Source organism: Schistocerca piceifrons, chromosome 4 (assembly GCF_021461385.2).
Source record: "Schistocerca piceifrons isolate TAMUIC-IGC-003096 chromosome 4, iqSchPice1.1, whole genome shotgun sequence".
Lineage (NCBI taxonomy): Eukaryota > Metazoa > Arthropoda > Insecta > Orthoptera > Acrididae > Schistocerca > Schistocerca piceifrons.
In genome coordinates this window covers 641,980,466-642,003,910 of record NC_060141.1, presented here as the reverse complement: position 1 = coordinate 642,003,910, position 23,445 = coordinate 641,980,466, and the positions used below count along the sequence as shown (strand labels likewise).

The window sequence follows — 23,445 nt, the reverse complement described above, 5'->3', positions numbered from 1 at the left end:
TACACGCCACCCAAGCTTTGTTTGACTCAAAGCCCATGCGTATCAAGAACGCTATTACGGCCAGAGGTGGTTGTTCTGGGTACTGATTTCTCAGGATCTATGCACCCAAATTGCGTGAAAATGTAATCACATGTGAGTTCTAGTATAATATATTTCTGCAATGAATACCTGTTTATCATCTGCATTTCTTCTTGGTGTAGCAATTTTAATGGCCTGTAGCGTACACACAGCAGCGCCCTCTTTTGTATGACAGAACACGCTCAGTCGGTGCAGAGCCCTCAGACGAAGAGGCGACGTACAAGCAATGCCTCGTCGGTGTCAAAGTGCCCAAAATCACCAGGTGAGTGAGTCTGAACGGGGCAGAACTTTTGGACTCTGGGATTTGTAGTACTGTGAGATTGTGGTTCGAACAGAGCACCCTACTACGACAGACATGCATATGAGCGGGTACTCGACCTCATAATGTGACCACAGTGCGGGATTTCCGCCATCTCGCCCACATGACCGTTATCCACAGAACTGCTTCGACCACAGTGTTGGCCCGACTTTGGTGACACACTGGGACTCTCACGGCGTACAGACTCGAACTAACTGACGTAACAGGATCGAACGAATTAACTAACTGGCCCTCCAGTCCGCCGCGGTGACCCTAAATACTGGCGGCTGAGGGGACGTTGGCTGCGCGTTTCCAGCGAGTCTTGTCTTTGGCCTCCACTGATACTCTCGTAACCCCTGCGCCGCAAACTATGCTACATTATGTGCAGGCGCCATCGTACACCAGCACATATTACAAACTAAAACATATACATGCATCATACAGTACATGATCAAAAGTATCCGGACACATGGCTGAAAAAGACTTAAAAGTTCGTGGAGCCCTCCATCGGTAATGGTGGAATTCAGTTGGGTGTTGGCCCACCCTTAGCCTTGATGACAGCTTCCTCTCTCGCAGGCATACGTTCATTCAGATGCTGCAAGGTTTCTTGGGGAATGATAGCTCATTCTTCACGGAGTTCGGCACTGAGGTGAGGTATCGATGTCGGTCGCTGAGACTTGGCACGAAGTCGGACTTCCAAAACATCCCAAAGGTGTTCTATAGGATTCAGGTCAAGACTCTGTGCAGACCAGTCCAAGCGGGAAGGTGAATAAAACATCAATGGAGACCTGTGCTGTGATAGTGCCACGCAAAATAACAAGGAATGCAAGTCCCCTCCATAAAAAACACGGCCACACAATAACACCACCGCCTCCGAATTTTACTATTGGCACTACACACGCTGGCAGATGACGATCATCGGGTATCCGCCATACCTGCACCCTGCCATCGGATCGCCACATTGTGTACCGTGATTCGTCACTCCGCACAACGTTTATACACTGTTCATTCGTCCAATGTTTACGCTCCTTACACCAAGCGAGGCGTTGTTTGGAATTTACCGGCGTGATATCTGACATGTGAGCAGCCACTCGACCATGAAATCCAAGTTTTCTCATCTCCCACCTAACTGTCATAGTACTTGCAGTGGATTCTAATGCAGTTTGGAATTCCAGTGTGATGGTCTGGATAGATGTCTGGGTATTACACATTAAGACCCTCTTCAACTGTCAGCGGTCTCTGTCAATCAACGGACGACGTTGGCCCGTACGTTTTTGTGCTGTACGTGTCCCTCCGCGTTTCCATTAGACTATCACATCTGAAACAGGGGACCTAGGGATGTTTAGGAGTCTGGAAATGTCGCGTACAGGCGTGTGACACAAATGGTTCAAATGGCTCTGAGCACTATGGGACTTATCATCTCAGGTCATCAATCCCCTAGAACTTATAACTACTTAAACCTAACCTTAGGACATCACACACAGCCATGCCCGTGGCAGGATTCGAACCTGCGACCGTAGCAGTCGCGCGGTTCCGGAATGAAGCGCCTAGAACCGCGGCCGGCCGTGTGACACAAGTGACACTCAATGACCTGACCACGTTCGAAGTCCGTGAGTTCCGCGGAGCGCCCCATTCTGAACTTCTCACGTTGTCTACATAGGTTGCTGATATGGAGTACCTGGCAGTAGGTGGCAGTACAATGCACCTAATATAAAAAATGTATATTTTTGGGGGTGTCCGAATACTTTTGATTACATAGCATATTTGAACAAAAGGAAAAATCCAGTTACAGTTAATAATATGTCTAGTCATCCGTAGCATCGATAATTACTTGGCATCTCCGAGATATGCTTGAAAGCAAGTTTTCTAAGCATTCACGTGGAAGAGAGCTCCTCGTGCGTCTAATTTGTGTTGACGGCTGTTTCAAAGTGAACTATGCTTGCACTTGATGCAATGTTAAGTATGCGTTTCCGGAAAATAGTTTAATTATAATTTTCTTCCACTTTTGGTGACACTTTACCGATCGAGTCATATTCTTCAAAGTCATCCTCGTTTTTAAGCGATTTATAGTGTGTTACTCACTTTTCTACAAACGACTTTGATTTCCTCAAATATTTAGACGCCGCAGCATGATTCATTTTCGGACCTTTGGGATGGTTAAAGAAAAAATGGCCTCAGACAGATAAATGTAAGTCGAATTCGCGTAGGTTGGGGTCCAATTTTTACATAAATGCATAACAATTGTTTTCAGTTGGAACCAGAGACTGAAGGAAACAAAATAATTTAGAAGGAAAATGTTTAATAAAACGTTGAACAATACAATTAATTATATTACAGAACAGTATTGTAACCCCTGTTGTAATGTAAACCTAAGTTACTGTGCCGCAGAAGGCTTCATAAAAGCTAAGTTTCCTCGTAGCACGCTGGTAAATTTTTTATTTCGATTTTTGTTGCAGAATTGCTCATTTCATTATAATCTATTTTTCTAAAATTTTAACCCCTTTTTAATTGAACTGATGCTTTGTCTGAAGTTTGCAACGCTCATTTGAACTTCTTATTCAGTTGGGTATAAAGAAAAAGGTTGTACAATGTCTTGCTATTGCTCATGCATTTCTGTAAGTTAGTTAATTCTTTGCTCCCGATTTTGTAAACCCAGGTAGTTCTTGATCGTCATCACTATCCACCTCTAAATTTTCCTGGCTACATCGACCACTTCTTGATTCGCATTTTCAATTTGATCAGTATCTGTTGCTGACTACCCCTGGGTTTTAGTGGTGAAGAAAAGAAATACACGCAGTTTTTTCCAGGCACCTTTTAAAGCTTTTTTGTGAAATTTCATTCCAAGACTGTCCAGTAATTCTCGCGGTATCTAAAACATTGAATTGCTTCGAGTCTTTAACAGAGAGCTTATTGTCTTGCATCATAGCTAAATGCACGTGTAGATGCTCAAACAGTCGTCACGTGTAGTAAGCTTTAAGTGTTGTTAATACTGCCTTAACAAGGATGTTCATTAATGAGAGGACAAAATGAACAGGTCCTAATGGAAGTACTGGATAGCAACTTGAACATCGTTTGTTTCTGTAAAATAATATCTTCATAAATTTATTACTACAATACTGCAAACCAATACATTACAGATTTTCATAAATTCCTTTCTTTTGGCATTAAACATTCACAATGCAAAGGGTTTTACCAGGCAGAAGGTAAAGTCCAGCACAAGGGCGGCGTGTGGGAGGTGAACCCAAGGGTAACAACAGCACCACCAATCACAGTTAAAGATTTTTTACACAAAAATTATTTAACAGTTGGAAATTTTAACGAGAATTCTTTTCAAATCTCACTGAGCTTGAACAATCTCACACACCGGGTGATCAAAAAGTCAGTATAAATTTTAAAACTGAATAAATCACGGAATAATGTAGATAGAGAGGTACAAATTGACACACATGCTTAGAATGACATTTGGTTTTATCAGAACCAAAAAAATACAAGCGTTCAAAATATACCCGACAGATGGCGCTTCATCCGATCAGAATAGCAATAGTTAGCATAACAAAGTAAGACAAAGCAAAGATGATGTTCTTTACAGGAAATGCTCAATATGTCCACCATCATCCCTCAACAATAGCTGTAGTCGAGCAATAATGTTGTGAACAGCACTGTAAAGCATGTCCGGAGTTGTGGTGAGGCATTGGCGTCGGCTGTTGTCTTTCAGCATCCCTAGAGATGTCGGTCGATCACGATACACTTGCGACTTCAGGTAACCCCAAAGCCAATAATCGCACGGACTGAGGTCTGGGGACATGGGAGGCCAAGCATGACGAAAGTGGCGGCTGAGCACACGATCATCACAAAACGACGCGCGCAAGAGATCTTTCACGCGTCTAGCAATACTTTTTTTTTGTTCTAATAAAACCCCATGTCATTCCAAGCATGTGCGTCAATTTTTACCTCTCTATCTACATTATTCCGTGGTTTATTAAGTTTTCAAATTTATACTGACTTTTCGATCACCCGGTATATCTAAAATAATCTCTTAGGAAGGGATAATTTTCCAAACACTCTATCATAAATACCTTTAACAAGTACCAAGAGAATTCAGAATAATGGTATTGGAAGTAAGATGTTTGCTTTACGTATTTAGTTATTATTTACATAATCATCATCGTTAACTACTAGAAACTCACTGAATTGGTGCCATAATTTAAGAAAAATGATTAAATTTATAACATTAAGAATACCAACACAAATAACACCGTTAGTCATTTCATTTCGGGAACAATCATTTCTCAAGACGCACAACTGATTAAAATCGTATAACGAACATTCAATAACTGGCTTGTAATAATTTACGGAAATTAAAAGGTGATTAAATAAATTTCGTGCACTCGCGCAAAACGTAAAGAAATACGCTTGCCACACGCTTAAATACAGTCCAATTGCCAAGTGGCAAGCAGTTTAAGCGAGGCACTTCATCACATTATAATTTTGACATTGTTTACATTTATGCGCTAATAAAATGACGTTTACAGATAATACTTCAATTTAAGAAAGGAACATTATTACAGCTTAGAGAATTTTTCACCTTTTATAATTCTTCTGACTGTTGATTCGCTTCGAGCAGACTTCCCTGCCAGTTTCATTTTTGCATCGAAGTATTTGGTAATATTAAGTTTACGTTCCGAAGACAACGACTTTCTTTTCGTGTTTGACACAGATGAATCAGTTCTACTTCGTTTGGAAGACAAAGAAACTATCAATCACACCAGATCTGTCGATAAAACTATTCCGCACGAGACACGTCCGAACCTGCCGTAAGCCGAACTTTGTGGGCGGAGTGGGGTAACAGAGGCGCGCGGCGCTCAAGGAGACGAACGCGGAAATTCGGATTTACGTAAAACGAGATAACGTAAGTCAGGACGTTACTATATATCCAACTAAAAACTTGCTTAAACCGTTATGTGACAGCGGTAGAAAAATCTCAAAGCGTCACGTCCTTGAATTTTTGTGACCAGTATCTGTCTTCTAAAGCTGTTCGTCCTATTGCTGCACTCGCCCCCACCATTACTTTTTTTCTTCAGAACATAATATCCCAAAGCAGTCCAGACGTTTCACTTTTAGCAAGTATTAATGTATCCGCTCGGACTGCTGTTCCTGTTCAAACACATGCATGGATTACTCTCACTGGTTTACGCCCGACTAGAAAGCGAAAGCGAGCGTTCCTGAGCCGTCGGCGCTCGGTCCTGCGTAATCCCATGCAAAATCCGCTGTGCGCAATACATCCGAACGCTGCAATGGACGCGTCGCTCCAAACACACGCATCCCCGAACTCTGGGAGCAACGAACTGCTTGAAACGACCGTCTCGAATTCTGTTGCGTGTTCGTGAGTGCGCATTAATTTGCTGCTACACTGTAACGGAACAGTACAGGGTGATCCAAAATTATCTTTTCAACTTTTCTCGCGTGTATTGCAGAAACAGGGATAGATCTGCGATTTGTGGCGTAATGTTCACACACACCTAAAGTTTTAGAATCCGTTTAACAGACATCACTGTGTGAATCACCTGTGTTCCAGAGGATATCTAAGCGATGTTCCAGTTCTTCCGACATCCGACTTAACATGCGCTCATAGAGGAGTGCAATTGCTGCTCTGAAGCGAGCTGACAATTCCTGCAGTTCTCACACTGGGCATCCTTCACAAAACCTGATGGAAAAAAAGTAATGGGGTTACGTGTGCAGACCTTGGGGGCCAGGAAATGAGTTCTCTTCCGTCAATCCAACGAGCTGGTAATGTGTCATCGAAACGCTTCATAACGAACGAGGCCTTAACGTCCCCTTTCCCTTCTATCGACAATGTTAGAAATATATGACCGTGTAAGCTTGTGCCTAAACAATTGGAATAAAATTTTGAAAAGGCTATCGTTCCGAAGATTCGATATAAAGTCGATAAATGAGGGGAAGGTTAACAACAAGATGCTTTCTAGGACAACTTATTCCGCCTACTTAATTACTGTAAAATTTAGTATGGTTGTTCGAAAGGTTTGTGCTGTCATTCATGTACTGTGCCAACGAGAAGGGGTACCAAGTGGATCGGAACAGAATAATAAGAGTTACTGAAATAATTATAGCTAAAATAAATACGGTCACCAGCCCAATTGGGCAAAATTTCTGTTCGGTAGGTGAATTAATGAGCCGAACAGTCGGTCGAGAATTACTCGAAAACGCGCGGCAACAGAGGGCTGCACGCACGTTAGCAAAAACAATTTAAACATTTACGTAACAAAGCGAGAAAGAAAATAGTTTGCACTCGAAATATCATTAACTAATATAGCTGAAATTTTGAAAACATACAAGATAACACTTAGATTAATGGTTACTTACTGTTGTAAGTGACAATGGCGCTACCTCACAATAACGTCTACTATTTTCATATGAATTTTGGAAAATGGTAAAAAATAATTAAAAGAAACTCTATTGACTTCTGAACAGGGAAGTAGAAATTGATGATTACTGTATGAAAAGGTAATTATTATACTTTAGCACGACTGCAAGTCAAAATGTGAACCAGAAATTTACTAACAACAAATTACAATAATCACTGTTATTTGCATGGACTCATTAATTCTAGTTAGTGATTTGTTCATAGTGCCAGGAATCATTTTAATGTGGTTAGTTGATTTACTATTTGCAGCAATCAGACAAATTACAATAATCACTGATATTTGCATGGAATCATTAATTCTAGTTAGTGCTTTTGTTCATAGTGCCAGGAATCATTTTAATGTGATTAGTTGATTTACGATTTGCAGCAATCAGACCGCCTCAGATTAAAGCTCAAATTTAAAGTTAATGAGACTGAAATTACTGAATGCTTCAAGTTCAAATCTTTAATCTAACTGAATCATTTAGTTCATAAGCAAAATTAACTGGCACTGCAATTTTCATTTTTCATAAACGGTACTTGGATTATTGTAACAATAGGACAGGACAGGAACCGACTTGGTGAATGATTTTAGGAGAATCACGGGTAAACAGTTTTGAGTTACTGGCAATGATATTGGCGTGGCGACTTCTTGATGTTGCTGCAGCCAATATTTCCACCGCCCACGCTCTTTTCCTGCCACGTGCCGCTAAACAATCACTCCTCCAGCACAGCGCACGCCATCCATGCGTCCGCACTTCACCAAGTCTCACAGCAGAGTCCTCTCTCTGTGTAGCGCGCGCTCTGACGTAACATCCTCCCGCGTCCAGAGACGCCGCTACTCCAACGATACTTATTCGTTGACAAAAACCTAACGTTTTCCTAACATTCCCTCAGCGATTACTGAGCGATATTCACATAATATACATAACTGATTATACAGAAAAATAAACAAATTAATTCATACATCGTGTACATATAAATTTACATAAATATAAAAGCAAGTATATATACAATAATAAATGGTCAAAGAGCACATCGGCAGGAAAGTGTTACATGCCCAATGAAGAAGGGAGGAAGGGCACCATTCTTCAGCAGCATGGTGTCAGACTGCAATTGTTCGACCTGTACAGTCCGTTCCAACAGGCCCAGATAAACAAGCGAGGCGCCGGCCGAAGTGGCCGTGCGGTTAAAGGCGCTGCAGTCTGGAACCGCAAGACCGCTACGGTCGCAGGTTCGAATCCTGCCTCGGGCATGGATGTTTGTGATGTCCTTAGGTTAGTTAGGTTTAACTAGTTCTAAGTTCTAGGGGACTAATGACCTCAGCAGTTCAGTCTCATAGTGCTCAGAGCCATTTTTTGAAACAAGCGAGGCAACCAGCGCGTCTGCAAAGAAAAACGGTCCCACCACAGGGTCATAGACTACACAACACGTCTACCTTTGGACTGTAGCTCACCAATTCCATGCTTAAGTGGAGACCTCCAGAGCCCCAAATTCTCATGATGTGACGCTTTACCTTCCAGACACAATGAAGCACATTTTGCCCTTGAGCATCATCTTTTTCAGATATTCTGCGTCACCGTCTATGCTACTCACAATCTCAACCGCAAATGCTTTACAATTTGGCCTGTCATCAGGTGGAAGTGCATGCAGCAGTTGCATCTTATAAGCATAAAGCCGCACCCTCTTGTGTACCACACTGTGGACCGTAATTGGTGGTAGCTGCACCTTTCGAGACGCTTGACGTGTTGGTTTAGTTGAGCTCTGGATAAATGCCTGTTGCACCGCCTCCACGCCTGTGTCACTCACGCTCGGATATCCGGACCTCGTCCTCTTCATGTGGATGTTTCTGTAACTTGTCCGGAAGTGCTGCTGGACCTGGGTGTCAGATCTGGTCTCTATCAACCACTCAACACACTTTGTGATTTGCAAGGGACTCACCATTTCTAGATCTCATTACACTATTTGTTTTATTCATTGAAAAACGATGTGACTTTGCGTCTGCAAAGAACGTTCCATAATTAAAACAAAAAACAGCCGCGACGTAGAAGCTGCTATAAAATAATGCTCCAATCCAAAATGACTTTTTTTCGACTCATCAGTCTTCTGACTGGTTTGATGTGGCCTGCCACGAATTTTATTACTGTGCCAACCTTTTCAACAAGGAGTAGCACTTGTAACCTACGTCCTCAATTATGTGTGGGATCTATTCCAATCTCTGTCTACAGTTTTTACTCTCTGAAGTTCCCTTTAGGACCATGAAAGTGACTCCCTGGTGTCTTAATGGATCTCCTATCACCTTGTCGCTCCTTCTTGTCAGTGTTTTCCATATATTAATTTCCTCGCCGATTCTGCGGAGAACGTCCTCAGTCCTTACCTTATCAGTCCACCTAATTTTCAACATTCGTCTGTAGCACAACATCTAAAAAGCATCGATATCCTTCTGTTCCAGATTTCCCACAGCCATGTTTAATGATAATGCAATGCTGTGCTCCAAAGGCATATTCTCATAAATTTCTTCCTCAAATGAAGGCCCCTTTTGACAGTAATTGTTCCTTTATATGTCCTACTTCCACCTTCCGTCTTGTGTTATTTTGCTGACCAGGTAGCTTAATTCCTTGACTTCGACTACTTCGTGATCCCTAATTCTAATGTTAAGTTTCTCTTTGTTCTAATTTCTGTTACTTCTCATTACTTTCGTCTTTCATCGATTTATTCTCAGTCCATATTCTATACTATTCAGCCAATTCCATTCAACAGATCCTGTAATTCTTCTTCACTTTCACTAAGGAAATCGATGTCATCAGCGAATCTTATCGTTGACTTCCTTTCACACAGAAATTTAATCCCACTCTTGAAATTTCTTTATTTTCGTCATTGTTTCTTCGATGTGTAAACTGAACAGTAGGGCCAACTACATTCCTGTCTTACACCCTTTTCATCCGAGCACTTCATTCTTTGTCTACTACTCTTATTGTTCGCACTTGCCTATTGCACATATTGTGTATATCCTGTCTTTCCCTATATCTTACTGCTATTTTTAGAAGAACTTCGAACACCTTCCAGCATTCGACATCGTCAAAAGCTTTTTTCACGTGTTGAGTTTCCTCCAGTTTGACGAATCGCACATGAAGAGAACAGTTTTAGATCAAAGAAAAACTCGCAGTAAAGTTGATAACACTACACAAAACAAATGTGAGGTATATAACCAGAAAGGTGCAAATAAACAGTGGTGGTGCTACATTGTGGTACTTTTCACAAAGAAAAAGTGTAATTCTGCAAAGCAATGTGGTATTACGCCAGAATTAACAGTATTAAAAAGAGGAATACTTCCAAAAACGTTTGTGGCACAACTTGACAAGAAGAAGGGACCAGTTGGTAGAGCATGTTCTGAGGCATCAAGGGATCACAAATTTAGCATTGGAGGGCAGCGTGGAGGGTAAAAATCGTAGAGGGAGACCAAGAGATGAATACATTAAGCAGATTCAGAAGGATGTAGGTTGCAGTAAGTATTGGGAGATGAAGAAGCTTGCACAGGATAGGGTAGCATAGAGAGCTGCATCAAACCAGACTCAGGACTGAAGACCAGAACAACAACAACAACAACTGTCATCTTCTGGTCCTTAAAAATTTTTTGTTTAATACGTGTTCATTGCAAGTTAGAACCTTATGCCATGTTGTCATAATGGTGGATAAAAAGTAGCACATTATACAAACGTTTGTCATAAATAAAACATTTACCTAAAACGCCTCTTGTGCACCTGGCCATGTCCGTAAACGTAGCGCTCACAGACGATTTTTAAGTCTTAAAAATTACAGTAGACAATAAAATGCACTTTTGCACATCCTTTTACGTTTTGGTGTTATGTTACATACACTGATGAACCACCTTAGAGGAGGTATACGGTGCAGATGCAATTTATCCGCCACTACGTCACCATGGAATGAGATTCTAACTCACAATGAGCACGCTTTGTAACAAAAAATCTTTGATCATCAGAAGATGAGAGAAACACCTGTCGAAACCGATTGTCAAAAATGAAAAAGAATCTTGGCTACAGAATTTTTTTTTAGCAAGTAAAACACATCGCTCCTTCCACGCTATCAGCAAGAGAGAATTTAACTCCTGCGTTAGTTACTTCGACTTAATTTTACTTATAAATTGCATATTATGTTCACTAGTTTATTTCCTACACTTTGGCGGCCGGGGTGGCCGAGCGGTTCTAGGCGCTACAGTCTGGAGCCGCGCGATCGCTACGGTCTCAGGTTCGAATCCTGCCTCGGGCATGGATGTGTGTGATGTCCTTAGGTTAGTTCTAAGTTCTAGGGTACTGATGACCTCAGCAGTTAAGTCCCATAGTGCTCAGAGCCATTTGAACCACCCTACACTTTTGTTGTATCAATAAATATTATTATCGTAAATCCAGAATGAGATTTTCACTCTGCAGCGGAGTGTGCACTGATATGAAAGTTCCTGGGAGATTAAAACTGTGTGCTGCCCGAGACTCGAACTCGGGACCTTCGCTTTTCGCGGGCAAGTGCTCTATCAACTGAGTTACCCAAGCATGACTCACTCCCCGGCCTCACAGCTGTACTTCTGCCAATACCTCGTCTCCTACCTTCCAAACTTTACAGAAGCTCTCCTGCGAACCTTTCAGAACTAGCACTCCTGAAAGAAAGGATGGTAGAGCACTTGCCCGCGAAAGGCAAACGTCCCGAGTTCGAGTCACGGTCCGGCACACAGTTTTACTCTGCCAGGAAGTTTCATATCAGCACACACTCCGCTGCAGAGTGAAAATCCGTTTCTGGAAACATTCCCCGGGCTGTGGCTAAGCCACGTCTCCGCAATATCCTTTCTTTCAGGAGCGCTAGTTCTGCAAGGTTCGCAGGAGAGCTTCTGTGAAGTTTGGAAGGTAGGAGACGAGATACTTGCAGAAGTAAAGCTGTGAGGACGGGGCGTGAGACGTACTTGGGTAGCTCAGATGGAAGAGCACTTGCCCGCGAAAGGCAAAGGTCCCGAGTTTGAGTCTCAGTCCGACACACAGTTTTAATCTGCCAGGAAGTTTCGCTATCGTAAATGTCTGATTTCAATAATGAATAACCGCGTGGACGTTCCTTAGTGCGTATTTTAGCATTCAAAATGTATGTGGTACCATCAGCGTAAATGGAAGTAAGGTAAATAAAACGCTGTTGAAGCGTTAATGCATTGGCAGCCAGCTTTGTGGTACAGAGTAATGTTTGAGCTTGCACTGGTGCAGCGTAAACAGGGGTGTGTGTATATGTGTGTGGAGTGCGTCTGCGCGTGTTCGCGCTTGCTGTTGTGTACATTGGAGCGTACTTTGTGCAGGCGGGCGGCGTGGTGGTGTCCGGCGTGGGATCGCTGAGCGCCAGCAAGGGCCTTCTGGAGGCCGAGCGCTACACGCCCAACCCGCAGTACACGGTGTGTCCGGCGCCTGCGCTGCTACTGGACAGGGACAGTATCAGCTTCCTGCACGAGATCGGCGAGGGCTGCTTCGGCAAAGTCTACAAAGGTACGTCCCGTCACTAGCTTTCCCTCGATGTTTTCAACAGGTCCTCCGCAGTCTCAGCTCCTTTACTTTCTTCGCACGGTGCCCCATGGGTTGTCAGTGTGGGAATTATTTACGGCCCAATGACAAGGCCACTGGTGATGCTGGAATATCACATTAGAAATCAATTATAGGACGAAATGATCGCCATTAGTCTTCATAAAGAACGAACCAAAATTCGGATGAGTTTCGTGTCGAGGTCCAAACAGTTAAGCTGCACATCTATTGAATCGTACCTACTAATTCGTAGGTAAGTTACACTACTGGCCATTAAAATTGCTACACCAAGAAGAAATGCAGATGATAAACATGTATTCATTGGACAAATATATTATACTAGAACTGACACGTGATTACATTTTAACGCAATTTGGGGGCGTAGATCCTGAGAAATCAGTACCCACTTCGGGTCGTAATAACGGCCTTGATACGCCTGGGCATTGAGTCAAATAGAGCTTGGATGACGTGCACAGGTAAAGCTGCCCATGCAGCTTCAGCGCGATACCACAGTTCATCAAGAGTAGTGACTGGCGTATTGTGACGAGCCAGTTGCTCGGCCACCATTGACCAGACGTATTCAATTGGTGAGAGATCTGGAGAATGTGCTGGCCAGGGCAGCAGTCGAACATTTTCTGCATTCAGAAAGGCCCGTACAGGACCTGCAACATACGGTTGTGCATTATCCTGCTGAAATGTAGGGTTTCGCAGGGATCGAAAGAAGGGTAGAGCAACGGGTCGTAACACATCTGAAATGTAACGTCCACTATTCAAAGCGCCGTCAATGCGAACAAGAGGTGACCGAGACGTGTAACCAATGGCACCCCATACCATCACGCCGGGTGATACGCCAGTGTGGCGATGACGAATACACGCTTCCAATGTGCGCTCACCACGATGTCGCCAAACACGGATGCGACAATCATGATGCTGTAAACAGAACCTGGATTCATCCGAAAAAATGACGTTTTGCCTTTCATGCACCCAGGTTCGTCGTTTAGTACACCATCGCAGGCGCTCCTGTCTGTGATGCAGCGTCAGCACACGTTGTACATTTTGATCACAATAGCCATACATCAACACGATATCGACCTTTTCCGAAATTGGTAAACGGTCCGTTTTAACATGGGTAATGTATCACGAAGCAAATACCGGCCGCACTGGCGGAATGTTACGTGATACCACGTACTTATACGTTTGTGACTATTACAGAGCCATCTATCACAAAACGAAAAAAGTGGTCCAACTAAAACATTCATATTTCTTTAGGTACAACACGAATAGGTAATAATAAATGGGGGTTCCTATTTTTAAAAAAACGCAGTTGATATCCGTTTGACCTATGGCAGCACCATCTAGGGGCCAACCACAGCGCAATCTGGTTTCCCCCTTCAAGCTAGACGAGTTTCGTTCTTTGTAGTTTTTTCGTTTGATGCTTATTTCGTGAGATATTTGTCCCGGTCACTATCAATGGACCACCGTGTATAAAGCGTCTCTGGGGAGTGGGGGGTGGGGGGGGGGGGGGGAGAAATGTGGTAAACAGTGCAGTTGCAATTAGAAACCAAACTGTACCCAGGTTGCTGACAGGGTTGCACATTGTTAAAAACTCTTAAACAGTGCAGGCGTTGTTTGTTATCGTGATGCGGGAACGGAGCGATTTAAATGACAATTATCTGTCGGTCAGGGTTGGAAGATTTTCTGAAAAGGCTAAAGTATATCGTGTATGGCAAAATGGCGTTATCCAAAATGGGCGCTGCGGAAAATTGTGGTGCACCACGGACCAAAGATGACAAGGGTGAACAACAGCTGCGGAGATGTGTACTGGGGAAAAGACGTGCAGCTGTTGAACAACGTACGCCCAGATGAACCAAGGGACTACCAATAATGTCTCCTCAACGACATTCCAGCGAACATTGCTGTATATGGGTCTCCGCAGCAGGCACCTTGACCATTCACCCACGATGACTGCTGTTCATCGGAGAGAAAGGTTGGATTTGGGACCAGTACCACAACGAGACGTCTCTGAATGCCGACAAGCGACGTTTACAGACCAATCGCGTTTTATGCGGGCACGGCGTGAAACGTCTAAATGCAATCACCCTGCGAGAATCGTAGTCAGGGTGCACCCCTGCGGAGGGAGCATTACTGTCTGGAGAATGTTTTGGTGGCATTCCGTGGGTGATCTCGTCATGCTGGAAGGCACAATGGATGAACACAAGTATGCATCTATCCTTGGAGACCCCGTCCTCCCCCACATGCAGTTCGTTTCTTTCTCGGCGCGATGGCATCTACCAGCGGGATAATGCAAAGTGTCTCACAGCTCGTAGTGTAAGTGCGATGTTCGACGAGAGCCAGGCTGACTTAATGCACTCCCTTGACCACCAAACGAAAATCTGTGAGACCATCTCGATCGGGCTGTTCGCGCGATGGATCCTTGACCGAGAAAGCTAACGTAGCTGGCCAAGGCGCTAGACTCGGCATGACTGTACATCCCTGTCGGTACTTTGCATAACCCCACTGACTCTCTTCCGTACGTTTCGCAGCGGTGATTATTCAGGCTTTCGACAGATGTTCACTCTAATGTGACTGGACTATGCAACCCACAGAAAATAAAATGTATTGTGACGAAACGAAAGCGCTGCGTAAGCAGGCGCCTTTGAGCAAGTACTATGACGTGCGCTGAAAGACCTAAGTCGAAAAAAGGCCCCGGGAGTAGACAACATTACATTAGAACTACTGACAGCCTTGGGAGAACCAGTCCTGACAGAACTCTACCATCTGGTGAGCAAGATGTATGAGACAGGCGAAATACCCTCAGACTTCAAGAAGAATATAATAATTCCAATCCCAAAGAAAGCAGGTGTGGACAGATGTGAAAATTACCGAACTATCAGTTCAGTAAGTCACAGCAGCAAAATATTAACGCGAATTCTTTACCGAAGAATGGGGAAACTGGTAGTAGCCGACCTCGGGGAAGATCAGTTTGGATTCCGTAGAAATATTGGAACACGAGAGGCAATACTAACCCTACGACTTACTTTAGAAGATAGACTAAGGAAAGGCAAACCTACGTTTCTAGCACTTGTAGACGTAGAGATAGCTTTTGACAATGTTGACTGGAATTCTCTCTTTCAAATTATGAAGGTGGCAGGGGTAAAATACAGAGAGCGAAAGGCTATTTACAGTTTGTACAGAAACCAGATGGCAGTTATAAGAATCGAGGGACATGAAAGGGAAGCAGTGGTTGGGAAGGGAGTGACACAGGGTTGTAGCCTCTCCCTGACGTTATTCAATCTGTATATTGAGGAGGAATGGGCAGTGTCTTGAAAGGAGTGTATAAGATGAACATCAACAAAAGCAAAACGAGGATAATGGAATGTAGTCGAATTAAGTCGAGTGATGCTGAGGGCATTAGATTAGGAAATGAGACACTTAAAGTAGTAAAGGAGTTTTGCTATTTGGGGAGCAAAATAACTGATGATGTTCGAAGTAGAGAGGATATAAAATGTAGACTGGCAATGGCAAGGAAGGCGTTTCTGAAAAAGAGAAATTTGTTAACATCGAGTATAGATTTAAGTGTCAGGAAGACGTTTCTGAAAGCATTTTATGGAGTGTAGCTATGTATGGAAGTGAAACATGGACGATAAGTAGTTTGGACAAGAAGAGAATAGAAGCTTTCAAAATGTGGTGCTGCAGAAGAATGCTGAAGATTAGATGAGTAGATCACGTAACTAATGAGGAGGTATTGAATAGAATTGGGTAGAAGAGGAGTTTGGGGCACAACTTGACTAGAAGAAGGAATCGGTTGGTAGGACATGTTCTGAGGCATCAAGGGATCACCAATTTAGTATTGGAGAGCTGCGTGGAGGGTAAAAATCGTAGAGGGAGACCAAGAGATGAATACACTAAGCAGATTCAGAAGGATGTAGGGTGCAGTAGGTACTGTGAGATGAAGAAGCTTGCACAGGATAGATTAGCATGGAGAGCTCCATCAAACCAATCTCAGGACTGAAGACCACAACAACAACATGAGGTGCAGTGACTCATTTGTTATCCCTGAAGGAAATGCAAGTTTATTAGTTTAAGAGCACAAAACACTAACGAAAATTTTCAGCTACGATTTTGCTGAGCTATTCACATTTTTACATGATGCTCTTATAATTAAACATCTACGTTGGTAAAATATCGTATAAATGATTCATAGGCTAACGTATATAGCTCAGCCTAATTCGTCGTCCGTGAGTGCTATCGGATCCCCGTAGAATATATTCTGCAACCCCAAGGACACGTCTGTCTATCAAGATGCTGCGAAGAGAGAGGTCCTGATCCACAGTGTTTATTTGGTAAAAAGCTTTCTACAGCTAATATTGCACAAATACTTCTTTATGTTTGACAACGGGTTTTGACGGATTTTGCTGTCATTATCTAGTCTTTAAACATTTTTGTTACAAAACGTGTTCTTTGTGACTTGGAACCTCATGCCAAGTTATCCATTTTTGTTACAAAACGTGTTCATTGTGACTTGGAACCTCATGCCAACTTATCAGTCAGTGGATAAAATGTAGCACATTGCGCAACTGCAAGTCAGAAATAAAAAGTTTAAATCATGGCCATGTTCGTATATGTAGCGCTCTGTTTACGTTAACTTGTATGCATTCACTGATGATCCACCTTAGAAGGCATATATGTGACCCTGTGACCTTGTGTGTGTTTTATAGCTATGATGAGGTCCCTTTGTTACAATTCAGAAAACTCTAACTGAGAAAGGATGTGACCTCATTTCACAGTATTTTGCGCTGGACACGGTACATGCACAGCTCGGAGACAATCGTCGTTTGTGTGAGCGTGACAATGCAACCTATCAGAATAGAAACTGAAATGGACTTGCGCCGTGCGGGATTAGCCGAGCGGTCTAGGTCCGCTGCAGTCGTGGACTGTGCGGCTGGTCCTGGCGGAGGTTCGAGTCCTCCCTCGGGCATGGGTGTGTGTGTTTGTCCTTAGGATAATTTAGGTTAAGTAGTGTGTAAGCTTAGGGACTGATGACCTTAGCAGTTAAGTCCCATAAGAGTAAAAAAAAAAAAAAAAAAAAAAAGACTTGCCTGTTCATAGTACCGACCTGAACCCTACGCAACACTTTTGGGATGAGACAAAACGTCGATTTCGCACCAGACCTTAGCGTTCATCATCATTACCCGTTTTGTTCCGACACTTGCGGAAGAATGGGCTGTCATCCATACACCTCGCTGAAAATGTCCCCAGAAAAGTTCCAGTCGTCATATAGGCGGAGATAGCCGATACTGATATGTACTAACAGCACTAACAGGTGTTCGGATACTTTCGATGAGACAGTGTTGTGATTACCGCAGTAAGTCTTTAGTTCATTAAATCCCAATTTGCCAGTTTCATTGAATTGTCGAGTTACTGCAGTAACGCCTATCGGCTGAAGACGAATAAGTGATGTGGTCGAAACTAGTCCTCTTGTGTAAAGAAAGTGTGACGATTTAGACACAACAGTAAAAAAATTTGTACATTAATGAGATATTGTGCTCCACGGTGTGACCACATTTAACTCCGTATATTCGTAATTTATTCTATACCTAAATCACTCAATGGTACTGCTTCAGGATAAATAGTATTATTAATTCAACGCCAATAATACCATTGGGCAACTGTTATTAATAGGTTTATTAAATATTACACAATTTTCCTATGTTGTGATTACTGTTTGTTACTAATGAGAGTTAATGTAGTCATCATGCCTGATATTTATATGAGCAGAAGGATATAAGTACAGGGACGCCACGTGCATAATACCGAGGACGTGCTCTAATTGGACGCTGAATGCTAACATTGATCGCAGTAATACAGCTGGCATTTCTAGTTCATTTGATGAGCATATTGTGTGCGTGTGTATGTCGGAGCGACGTTAATAATAGCTGAATGATGACCACAGCCCGGCTGCATATAAATTCGTGGGTTTGGCAATGTAACAGTTACATTCTCGGGGGTAGGGGCGTCGAAGCCGCAATTTTTTTTCATTCCGCACATATTCAAACGAAACAGTGTAAAAGTGACAGGGAATGGATGGATGCGTGCGGCGGTGGGGTATTTTGTCCCTGACAAATAGGTAACGCACCCGCATATGTGTGTGTGTGTGTGTGTGTGTGTGTGTGTGTGTGTGTGTGTGTGTGTGTCAGTGTCTATGTTTCCTTCTTCTCACTGTCGTAATCCAATACGAATATATCGCTACTATTATACAATAGGGAAAATCTACAGATCAACGGTGCAGCCTATTCCGTGGATGTACGAAGGAAGGTTCAAAATGGTTCAAATGGCTCTGAGCACTATGGGACTTAATATCTGTGGTCATCAGTCCCCTAGAACGAACTACTTACACCTAACTAACCTAAGGAGGCAGGATTCGAACCTGCGACCGTAGCAGTCGCGCGGTACGAAGGAAGGAAAGTAGAAATAAATTTCTATTAATCATTCGTAATTTTTGTTAAGTCGTGCTGCTACCGATAAACGTTTTATTTCAGCAATTGGATTGGAATTAGTTCGTACAGAATGTGCACTTGTTTCACGTCTTGTGTGGTCAGCTAAAACGCAGCTCAGAAGCACACGAGTTGTAGCCTTATTCTCCTCGGCAGTAATCACGGATCATTTAAAAAATAATTTGCAATGGATAATTAATTTTTCAGAGGCACTATATATGTGTGAAGAGATGGACGTGAAGGATCCCTGTGTGCGATTCGGTTCCAGTGCACCGAACCGCACACAGGGATCCTTCACGTCCATCTCTTCACACATATATAGTGCCCCTGCAAAATTAATTAACGACGCTTTGGAGCCTTCGGAAGCACATGTATAAAATTTTCAGTTTTAATTGCAGGGAGAACCATCATCGTGAAATATTGAGAATACATATTTGATTCAGCAAGTAAAATTCATGATAAGAAGTCACACGACATGTTTCGAGAGCAGGCAGCATATTCAGGTAAAATGTACAACATTCTTGTATAGGCTATTTTACCTGAAGATAAAATCCTGATCTCGAATCGCTTCGTATGACTTCTAATCTTCTCAAGAATGTTATATGGATGAGCCAAATTTTATACACTGAAGCGCCAATGAAACAGGTGTAGGCATGCGTATTCAAATACTGAGATATGTAAACAGGCAGAATACGGCGCTGCGGTCGGCAACGCCTACATAAGACAACAAGTGTCTGACGCAGTTGTTAGATCATTGCCGGAGGGTGTGGCAGTGCGGTTCTAGGCACTTCAGTCTGGAGCCGCGTGATCGCTACGGTCGCAGGTTCGAATCCTGCCTTGGGCATGGATGTGTGTGATGTCCTTAGGTTAGTTAGGTTTAAGTAGTTCTAAGGGACTGATGACCTCAGAAGTTAAGTCCCATAGTGCTCAGAGCCATTTGAACCATTTTTTTTTTGTTAGATCACTTACTGCTGTTACAATGGCAGGTTATCAAGATTTAATTATAGTCAGCGCACGACCCATGGGACACAGAACCTCCGAGGTAGCGATGAGGTGGGGATTTTCCCGTGTAATCATTTCAAGAATGTACTGTGAATATCAGGGATCCCGTAAAACTTCAAATCTCCGACATCGCTGCGGCCGGAAAAAGGTCCTGAAAGAACGGGACCAACGACCACTGAAGAAAACCGTTCAAAGTGAACCCTTCCGCAAATTGCTGCAGATTTCAGTGCTGGGCCATCAACAAGCGTCACCGTGCGAACCATTCAACGAAACAGCATCGATATGGGCTTTCGGAGCCGAAGGCCTACTCTTGTACCCTCGATGACAGCACGACACAAAGCTTTACGCCTCGCCTGGGCCCGTAAACACCAACATTGGACTTTTAATGGCTGGAAACATGTTGTCTGGTCGGACGAATCTCGTTTCAAATTGTGTCGAGCTGTTGGACGTGTAGGGGTATGGAGACAACCTCATGAATCCATGGAACCTGCGCGTTAGCTATGACTGTTGGTGGGGCCTCTGTAATGGTGTGGGGCATGTGCAGTTGGAGTGATATGGGACCCCTGTAACGTCTAGATACGACTCTGGCAGGTGACACTTACGTAAGCATCCTGCCTAATCAACTGCATCCATTCGTGTCCATTGTGCATCCCGACGGACTTGGGCAATTCCAGCAGGACATTGCGATACCCCACATGTCCAGAATGGCTCCATGAACCCTCTTCTGAGTTTAAACATTTCCGTTGGCCATCAGACTCGCCAGATATGAACATTATTAAGCATATCTGGGATGCCTTGCAACATGCTGTTCAGAAGAGACCCCCTTCCATCGTGCTCTTACAGATTTATGGACAGCCCTGAGGGAGTCGTGGTGTCAATTCCCACCAGCACTACTTCAGACATTAGTCGAGTCCATGCTATGTCATGTTGCGGCACTTCTGCGTTCTCGCAGGGGCCCTGCACGATATTAGGCAGGTGTACGAGTTTCTTTGGCTCTTCATTGTATTTGACTTGAAACAAATGTCTTCATTCCATGAAGCAGCAGACTTGTGACATTTAGAATACTGACGTAACATAAGATGATCAGAATTATGTATCACCCATTCCAGGCTTCACCTGCGCCTCCGAGCCAAGACCGCTAACACAGTCTTGTGTGCTGGCACTCGACCCGGAAGTAGTCGAATCGAGTCCTGGTATTGCAAGAAATTTTACAGCTAGTATGAAGTCGGGAAAGTGGAAGGGAGTGGTACCGCAAAGTTCTTGATCACAAAACTGCACCAGTGTGCGAGATTAAATTCCAGATATCTCCATACCCTTGTGCATATCTACATGTACATGTACATCAACATGGTTACTGTGCAATCCACTATTAAGCGCTTGGCAGAGGGTTCATCGAACAGTCTTCAAACTATTTCTCTACCGCTTTTTATTTTGATGATCTTTTCTCACTACCTACGTGGGCACCAACAAAATATTTTCACATTCCTAAGAGAAAGTTCGTGACTAAAATTTCGAGAGAAAATTCTGCCGCAAAAGGAAAACCGCCTCTTCTTCAATAATTGCCACTCCAGTTCGCGTATCATATCCGTGACACTTTATTCCCAATTTTGCAACAGTACAACACGAACTTCCTTTCTTTGACCTTTTTCGGTGTCTTCTGTCAATCCTATCTACAGCGGATCCCATGCCGTGCAGCAGTACTCCAGAAGAGGACGGACAAATGTAGTGTAGGCAGTTTCTTTAGTAGACATGTTGCATTTTCTGTTCTGCCAATAAATCGCGGTCTTTGGTTCGCTTTCCCCTTCCATGGCGTCGTGCCACTTTAAGTTATTCGTAATAGTAATTTCTAAGTATTTTTCGAAGTGAGAGCTTTTGAATTTGTGTATGTAACTCCGTAAACGAAATTTTGCGGTTTCCTTTTAGTACTCATGTCGCTGACTTTACACTTTTGCCCGCATCTCGTGGTCGTGCGGTAGCGTTCTCGCTTCCCACGCCCGGGTTCCCGGGTTCGATTCCTGGCGGGGTCAGGGATTTTCTCTGCCTCGTGATGGCTGGGTGTTGTGTGCTGTCCTTAGGTTAGTTAGGTTTAAGTAGTTCTAAGTTCTAGGGGACTGATGACCATAGATGTTAAGTCCCATATTGCTCAGAGCCACTTGAACCATTTTTGAACTTTACACTTTTCATTGTTTTTCACACCATACGTATACCTTTATGACTCATTTTCCCGTTGGTTTTTTATCGTCTGATGACTTTACAAGATGGTAAATGACAACATCATCTGAAAACAATCCAAGATGGCTGCTTAAATAGTCTCCTAAATCGTTAATGTACATCAGGAAAAGCACAGATTCAAAATGGTTCAAATGGTTCTGAGCACTATGGGACTTAACATCTGAGGTCATCAGTCCCCTAGAACTTAGAACTACTTAAACCTAACTAACCTAAGGACATCACACACATCCATAGCCGAGGCAGGATTCGAACCTGCGACCGTAGCGGTCACGCGGTTCCAGACTGAAGCGCCTAGAACCGCACGGCCACACCGGCCGAAAAGCACAGGGCCTGTAGCACTTTCTTATGGAACACCAGATATTACTTCTTACTCGATGATTTACCGTCAGTTGCTATGAACTGTGACCTTTCTGGTAGGAAATCAGGTCAACTGCTGTTTGTATATGAGAAATCGGTTGGAAATTTCCCTCATGTCAGCACGTTGTTGGTGTCTCCACCGGCGCCAATCTTGTGTGAATGCTCTGAAAAGCTAATCATTTGCATATCACAGAATCTGGGTTAAATTTCGCGTGTGTAGCACGTCATCTTCGTGATGCAGCAATTTTAATGGCCAGTAGTGTACTAGTGTTTACTCATATTGCCATTAGAGACGCTCAACTAATTTTAACACTATTTGTCATTTTAAAATTATTATTTCTAAGGTAATAAAAGAGGTACTGTATGTGTGAAATTCTTGTCCGATCAGGTTAAATAAATAAATAAATAAATAAACTTCTAAGTTACTCGCGTAGGCAAATGTTCTTGATTTGAATTCTGGAATACTTATTTCATCTTCTTTGGTAATGGAACATCGGAAAACACTGTTTTAGTGACACTGTTGTTAGTAACATTGTGGCTGCTATCAAGCAGTGAAGATACTGATTGCATATTGCCTCTGATGTACTTTACGTATAAACAGAATCTGTTTGGGTTTTCAGCCAGATTTCGAGAGGATTTCGTTGTGGAAACTACCGATAGCATCCCGCACTGAAGAGCACGCTAAGTTTCGCGCTTCTGTAAAAAATCGTCAGTCTCTGGTATTTTGCGTTCTTTTAAATTTGGCATGCTTTTTCAGTTGCTTCTACAACAGTATCCTGACCTCTGCTGTGTACCACGGAGGATCAGTACCATCTGGTATTAATTTACTTGGCCTATATCTCGTCGATACTACTTCTTTCAATTCAGATTACATCGCGTATACACTTACATAGGCAGACTGGAAGTAGTGGAGACTGTCTCTTAGGGAGGCATCAAGCAAGTTTTTATGTGTTTGTAGGATTCTGTACCTCAGTCAGTAAAAACGAAACCTTTATAGGA

General features: G+C 43.1%; 1 protein-coding gene across 3 annotated transcripts in view; it reads left to right on the top strand.

Moving 5' to 3' along the window:
• Window positions 1–23,445, top strand: part of LOC124794863 (tyrosine-protein kinase transmembrane receptor Ror-like) — a 659,017-nt gene that overhangs the window by 548,902 nt on the left and 86,670 nt on the right. For all 3 annotated transcript variants that reach the window (XM_047258536.1, XM_047258535.1, XM_047258538.1), the window contains exon 5: window positions 12,145–12,328. In XM_047258536.1, coding sequence (XP_047114492.1) covers window positions 12,145–12,328 — 184 coding nt within the window. The remainder of the gene's footprint in view (window positions 1–12,144; window positions 12,329–23,445) is intronic.